We start from the raw sequence: 7,360 nt of genomic DNA, 5'->3' as shown, positions 1-7,360 counted from the left end.
ACATTGAGGGTCCTCTCACAGCCCTTCCCTATCTCCTCAGAGGGAGCCCCAAGGCTCAGAAGAGTGTCCTGGCGCGTCCCAGGCCCGGCCCCTGCCAAGACGGTCCCCTGAGGGGCCCAGGCCCTCACTCAGCGCCAGCCCAGAGCTGTGGGCCGGCGGGCGCCTGTCCCTGGCCGTCCCCAGGCTGACCGTGTCTGTGCCGCCTTCCAGCTCAGAGCGCACGCGGTGGACATGAACGGCAACAAGGTGGAGAACCCCATCGACCTGTACATCTACGTCATCGACATGAACGACAACCGCCCCGAGTTCATCAACCAGGTCTACAACGGCTCCGTGGACGAGGGCTCCAAGCCAGGTGAGCCCCCGGCCCCTGAGGAGCGGCGAGCAGGGGGCAGGCAGTCTTCAGGGGGGCCCTGCTCGGGGAGCCGAGACGGCCCCAGGAGCCTCCCCCACCCACGGAGGCGCCCGTTCATCGGGTTACCGCCTCACGCCCGCCGCAGGCCGCGCACTCCCCCCGGGAGCCGGGCCCTGTGTCACGGGCCCCGCGGTGCAGAGGGGAGCGCAGACAGAAGTCAGCAAAGTCAGTAAAGCCCCGTCACGGACAGTGAGGCTCAGAAGGGTCCCAGGGGCGCTGAGAGTCATGGAGGCTCCTGTAGATCAGGGAGGGCCCCTCTGTGGAGGTGACCTGTAGGCCAAGAGCTGGGGTATGACAAGGAGCAGCTTGGAGAGAAAGTCTGGGGGCGTGGTTGGAAGGGGGCGTGGGGAAGGGAAAGGCATGGGCAGAGGTCCTGGGGCGGGAGACGGGGTCAGGGAGAAGACCCAACCTCCAAAGTCAAAGTCTTCCTCCAAGCCTCGTAGGAAGCCCACGCGGAGGCCAGACCCCCGCGGCCCCAAGAGGTGAGCCTGCGTACCCGCAGGCCTCAGTTCCCCTCAGAGCTGACCCAAGGGCCGGTCCTCCCCCAGACTTCAGTTTGCCATAAGCGACGTTGGCCACGTGCTTGTGTGCCACGGCCCCCACTAAGCCTTCTGCCGGAAGTGGGCCCCCTCCCCGTCCCCCTTAGCGAAGACAGGCCTCAGGTCCCAGGAGGTGGGGGCGGCAGCACCCTAAGCTGAGGCTAGCCCAGGCCTGGGGCGCAACGGCAGCCCCTGGGAACGTGGCAGAAATCTAGACGCGCTCGGCCCCCCCGCCCCAGGACTCGGTGTCGTAGGTGGGACGTGGGTGTGGACGGGTTTCTGCCCCAGTTCGAGCAGCGCAGCCCGGCACGGCTGTCTCCTGCGGGCATGGGCGGCGTCCATGCCGGGGCTGGGCAGGTGGAGCCGAGCCGAGCACCCCCCGGGCCTCCAGGAAGAGCCACTGGGAAGCAGGATGCGGGTGGCACAGGCAGGTGAGAGCAACGGCCCCCGCCGCGTGACCTTCAGGTCCTCCGCACTTCAGTGGTGACCCCGCCCGGGCAGCCTGTGAGAACCCCGTCCCCGCAGGGCACCCGGGCCCCTGGGAAGGCCAGTGGCTCTGGGCACATGGACGCTCCAGCACCCAGAGCCTGGAGCCCAGCCGGCTTCCCGCGTCCCCAGGGGCAGTACTGTGCTCGGAGGGGCCGGCCACGGCCACGGTGGGGCGGCCAGGCAAGCGTTTCTCGTCACCTCTCCGCCCGGAGCAGGTTGTCATAGCTTCGTCCCCAGGGCAGCCTTCTCAACAAGGTGAATTGTGTTTTCGATTGATTGTCTCGGAACCACGAGATGCCAGCCAGCCTGGTGTCACTGAAGGGAACGGGAGGTGACATTATTTTGGCCTGCACCTCGGGCAGCTCCTCCCCAAGGTCCCTGAGGAGCAGGGACAGGCAGCTGGCGGGCAAAATAACTCCACACGGCCGGTCCCTAGGCAGCCAGGGTGGGGGCGTGGGGGTCGGGCAATGGGGGACTTTCTTGTTAACCCGGATACGGCGGGCCTCTGTCCCCACGACCCAGCACACTCTGTGAACCTGCCCGGATACAACAAATCAAATCTCCCACGTCTTATTCTAAAACAAATCGATAGAGAAAGTCTTCCCAAATGTATAACCGGCTTTACTCATTAGGAAAACAAAAGCAGCAAATGGCCGTGTCTCCTCAAAATCCTGATAAGCCTTTAAGCCTGGAGATTGGAGCTGCGCCCCCAGCCCACCCCACCACAGTCCAGCTGCGCCTCCAGCCCAGCCCAGCACCGTCCCAGCTCCCCAGAGCCACCGGGATGCACCGGAGCATGGCCCGGAAGCCTGCAAGGTGGTGTGGCTCCCGGGACAGGTCCTCTTTTCCCGTTCCCTGCTGTGACTTTCATGGACTGTTTGTACGAGGTTCAGACTTTCAAGGGACCCTGCTTCTGTCTCTGATTCGGGGACAGTCCTCAGGGCGGAACGGGGACGCCGCGGCTTGGTATAGCGCCAGGGACGGAGCGACACCGTGCTGCTCCCGTGAAAGCCTGGCCAAGGCAAGGTGGCCCCAAACAAAGCACGTCGGGGCCTCCCGAGGCAGGGCCTCTGGGGCTCGGAACCAGTCTCCTCCAGGCCCTCCCCTCCGGCAGGGCATCACCGTAATAGAAGGTTTCACACGGCGCCTTGGCGGGGTAAGGAAAACTTCTCACCAGAAATTAGTCATTATTCTCTGGCATGACAGGCTGAGGAAGGGTTTCAGGTGCACATTCTAAGGGAAAACAAACAGAAAGATGTATTCAATATTGACTCATCCAGAAAAAACTTCTACGATTAGGGTGGTTCATTTGGGCCAGTAGCGCAGTGACTCAGGGCCGGGGTCCCTGGCAGAGCCCACATCCCGCCCACCCTCTTTTCCCAGCCCCGGTGTCTCTCTGTGGTATGAAATCCTCTTTGTCGCTGCTGGATGAGACCGGCTCTGAGGGCATGAGAGCCGTAGGGTGGCCCGTCCCATTTGGTACAGCCGTGGTCACTGAGGTTTGGGGCCAAGAGTGTCCACTGCTCTGATCTCCGCTGCTCGATCTCCAGGTCTCCAGAACCCACCTCAAAACCCCCCTGGGAAAGGCAACACATTGGCTCACATAACAGCCAAGTCCAGAGACGGGCAGCAGCCTCGGGTGCTGGGGCTGGAGTGGGACGGGCCAGGGCCTTGCTTACCTCGGTCCGACTCTCCCCTCTGCTGCCGGCTCGGTCTCAAGGAAGCCGTGGACAAGACGCCTCAGCAGCTGTAGACACGACCGTGTGCTGCGGACAGCCCTGGGAGAGGGACCGCTTCCTGCTGGAGACCGGCAGGGGCGCTGGGAGATCCCCATGATCCGGCCTGGCTGGTCCCCACGGCCAGGGCATGGACTGCGAGCCTCCTTCAGGCACAGAGTCCAGTTCTAGACCCCTCCGATCACAGGGTCTGAGCCTGTGGCTGGCGTGGCTCCCCCAGGGAAAACCGGATCACTGCTCCGGCAAAGGGGGCTGGACAGCAGGTAGGAGCAAACAGCAGGTGGGCACCGTACGCGGCTGTAAGGAACAGTAGAGACACCTGCTTCCGCCGGCGGGAACTGCCTGCACAACCACGTCAGGACAGTGACAGGATGCGAAGCACAGACCTCACTCACCCGTCAGCCAGCTGACCTGCGTGTGCCCACACAGGCGTGTACGTGCGTGCTCTGCGCCATCTCACCTCGGATGTACGTTCCCATGAGCGACTCCCTACGGCATAAGCACTTTCCTTCTCCCGCCTTGAAGATAAGGGAACAAAGGCATAGAAAGGAGGCCAGGTTTAAACCCAGGCGGTCTGGCTCGAAGCCACAGTGCTAACCGTGGTACAAACTGCTTCCTCTCTCCGGTCTATGTCAGGAAGGCATTTGGCCACAAGTCACAGAAAACCCAGGAGGAATTTGGGGAAGAGCTTGAAGCTGTCCAGGCCTCCGTCTCTGGTTTCTCACCCCGTGGTCACAAGGTGGCTGCTGCACCTCCAAGCACCGCATCCACTGTCAGGCGGAAGGAAGGAGATGGGAAGAGGAGAAGGACAGAACGTAGCATGGGCCGTGTCCCCACAGAAAAGCACATTGTATGTGGGAGGGCCTTTCTCTGTATAAACCCCATCCTCAAGGAGTCCATCGTCTAGTTGAGGAACCCAGAAATCTATATGCTACCTATGTGCCAACAAGGAATACAGAGGCACACCCCGGCAAAGGCAGAGAAGCAAACATCCCAGGCCTTTGGGAAAGGAAACCATTTTCCTGCCTCAGGGCCTTTGCACATGCTCTGCCCTCAGCCTGGATGTCCAGGCCCATGGATGCCCCCTCAGCGCACATATCACCCCTTCAGGTGTCTGCCCTGCTGCTCCCCATCCATCCCCCATTACTCATTGAGTTAGTTCCTTGGTTTGTTGGTCAGCTTGCAGCATTGGGCAGAGATCCTGTCAGCTCTTGTCACCCAGACGAGGGCGGGACTCCATGGACCCCCAACCCTCCCCTGACCCTCTGGAGGCTACCCGGTGCTCGGGACAGGCCTGGAGCTCAGACCTGCTCGGCCATCAGCCCTCCCAAGTGGGCTTCTTGAACCTCGCAAGGAAAGGGTAATATTCCACTGTGATTGTCTTTTAACTAAAAAAGGCTTTAATTGGAATTCCTGATTTCCCTAACCCCTTGTAACTGTGTGAGGGCCTATATTATAAATTTTGAAACTAATGTCACCTTAAAATATGAAATAGCAGAGAAATCTATATGCTGAAAATGAAGTGAGAGAAACCTTCATCGAGATAATGCAGAGTTTTTGCTCAAATAGATTATTCCATCAGTGGCCCATTTATTTATTTAATTTCGGTGCCGGCGGAGGTCTTCCCGAGACGAATGCCACGGACTAGTGCTCAGATGGTGCCAGATACTTGAAAGTCATCTGAATATTAAGAATTTAAATCTTTAGCCTCAGTGATTTGAGCAGAAAGCCAATTATGGGGCTGAATTAGTTTTCAAATTAAACTGCAGTTTAAGGCTTGTGAAATTAATCCTTTAAGGCGGACGGCAGCGCTCGAACATGAATTCCGCGGAGAGCCGACCCTCCGCTCTCTCCCCCGTTCCTGCTGGTGCAGCCGGCAAGAGACGCGCCGTACCTCGGACGGCGGGCAGCATCCCACTTAGACGCAAACACGATCCCATCTTCTGTTTCATTTGCCAAGAAAAATGGAAACCTCGCTGCTGGCAAGAGAGGCCGGAGGCAGTGCCCAGAGAAAGCCCTGGAAGGATGCTTCGCTCCAGGCCCGGGGAGCGGGGATGCACCTTCACGTGCCGGCGCCTGCAGACGTGAGCGGCTGGTGTGAGCGTCTCCTCCGTGCCGGCACACCAGGGACCGCAGCCAGATGGCTCGCACCGATACAGCGTGGGACACACCGTGTAACGGGGGCTGCTGGGGCTCAAGGCTGTGTGTGGGCGCGACCCGGCTGGCCGGAGGAGGTAGGAGGACCGGGAGCCCACCCTGCAGGCCAGGGCCACACCGTCCAGCCACTTGGGGACAGGCCCGGCTCACGCCCTAGACACCAGGTCACAGGCAGTTCCTCTGTTCCCCCCAGGACCCCACAGGGGATGCCCACCTTCCAGAAGAGGACTCCCAGGCTGTAGGAAGCTCAGTGATGATGCGGCGGGGGGGGGTCTGATCCAGACGGAGCCCTCCCAGGCCCGCCCTGTGCCCAGCTTGGCCTCAGAAGTCATCCAAGGCCAGAGAAAGGCACCTGGTTGCAAAGGTCTCTCTACTCGTGCCTTGTTAGCCAGGGGTCAGCCGCCCCCACCTCAGCCCCAGCTTAATCCCGGTACCGGGTACAATGGTGTTCCCCCAGATTTGGGTCCCCTGAGAACCTTGGAATGCGGCCATACTGAGAAACAGGACCTTTGCAGACATAATTAGTTAGGACAAGGTCTGAGCCACTAGGACTGGTGACGCTTTTAAGAAGGAGAGGTTAGAACCAACTGAGGCTGACACCTTGATTTTAGACTTCTGGTCTCCAGAGCTGAGAGATGATCAAGTTCTCTTGCTTCGAGCTGTGCCCTTGGCCCGGCACACTTTCCCAGCCCTCTCGCACCTGCCCTGTGCCCAAGGGAAGACCACCCACCCTGCCCGAGCCTTTAGGAGGGTTACAAGGTCAGGGCCATCAGCCACTGCCAGTCAGGGCCCTAGCTTAGGGCTGGGCATGGGGTTCATCCACCCAAACCCCAGCACGGAAGGGTGCAGAGGAGGCCGCAGAGACTACTGCAGGCTGTGAGGACCGCCGGGCCTCTGGGAAAAGAACACCGTGACCCAAGCCGGAACAGGAGTCTGAACAGGAAACCGTCGTGTGTCAGGGGCAGACAGCGGCAAAGGAACCCACAGCTCAGGGCCCCGGGCAGGGTGCAACCCAGGTTAGAACCTGGCCCCAGGTCAGCACACACAAGTGAGGTCTAGACCACGTGCAGACAGGAAGGGAGGCCACTCCTCCCCGAAGGCCCTCCAGGCTCTCAGAAAGGAGTTCCTCCTGCATCTTCCCCTCTCCTCTGGCCCTAGCTCTGCCCTGGGACCCTGAAAGCTCTTATTTCGTCTCTGCTGTTCCACAGACCTGGTCCCTTTCCCACGCACGGCAGGGAGCCCCGGTGACACGCGTTGGCCCCTTGACCATGGAACGGTGGCACAGCGGCCTTTCCGAACCGCTCCGTCTTGGGAGAAACCAAGTCGTGATGTAGGCTCTAAACACAAAATCACATCTTCTGTTTCTCAGTTGCCTTTTTTCTTAGTTTCCTTTTTTTTTTTACTTTCTGATAATCAGGTGAGAGCCTTTGAAGGACCCATGGAGGACACAGAGAGAACCCCACAGGGAAACACATGCGGTGCAGCACCCGCGAGGGCCCGCCCGCCACACGCCCTCTGGCCTCCCCTCCTTTGCATAAGCGCGTTGTTGCTCTAGAGACTGGGGTCACGCTGAACCATCTAGAGGCCTCGTTCTCTTCCAGCGAGTCCCACATACGTCATGAACATTTCAAATTCCGTTAACTGTCCTTCTACAGCGTGTTAATGGCTTCACGCCAGTCCGTGATCGCGAGGTTATGATAGCGTCATAATTTATTTAAGCAACACCCACTGTGCTGTGGTTAATATCGTCTACTTACCGATTGTGCCGTGGCTTGTCCACACCCCCGGACGGCGGCCTCCTGGGTCAGGGGGTTTCCACGTGAGGTTCGTATTGGAGGTCGCTAGAGACGCGCACACCAAGTGCAGCCGAAGCAGAGCCCTCACAGCCTTCGGTCCCCTGACAGTGACGCGGACGAGAGCAAAGCCCACCCCAGGAGCTCTGCTTCTCCAGAGCCGGGTGAGGGCATCGAGTGGGAAAGGGGCTGCTCGGCTGTGCCCGGAGCGGGCTGCGGGCTTGGCGCAGT

General features: G+C 60.1%; 1 protein-coding gene across 1 annotated transcript in view; it reads left to right on the top strand.

Annotated features, from left to right (window-relative positions):
• The first annotated feature begins 204 nt into the window (after positions 1–204).
• The window catches only part of CDH4 (cadherin 4), a 49,553-nt gene continuing 42,397 nt past the window's right edge, over positions 205–7,360 (top strand). Inside the window, exon 1 of the mRNA XM_044262731.1 lies at positions 205–355. Within this exon, the coding sequence (XP_044118666.1) occupies positions 232–355 (124 nt within the window). The 5' untranslated portion in view covers positions 205–231. The remainder of the gene's footprint in view (positions 356–7,360) is intronic.

Source organism: Neovison vison, chromosome 8 (assembly GCF_020171115.1).
Source record: "Neovison vison isolate M4711 chromosome 8, ASM_NN_V1, whole genome shotgun sequence".
Taxonomy (NCBI): domain Eukaryota; kingdom Metazoa; phylum Chordata; class Mammalia; order Carnivora; family Mustelidae; genus Neogale; species Neogale vison.
Note: the sequence above shows the minus strand (reverse complement) of the source record. Positions and strands in the feature narration are given on the sequence as shown.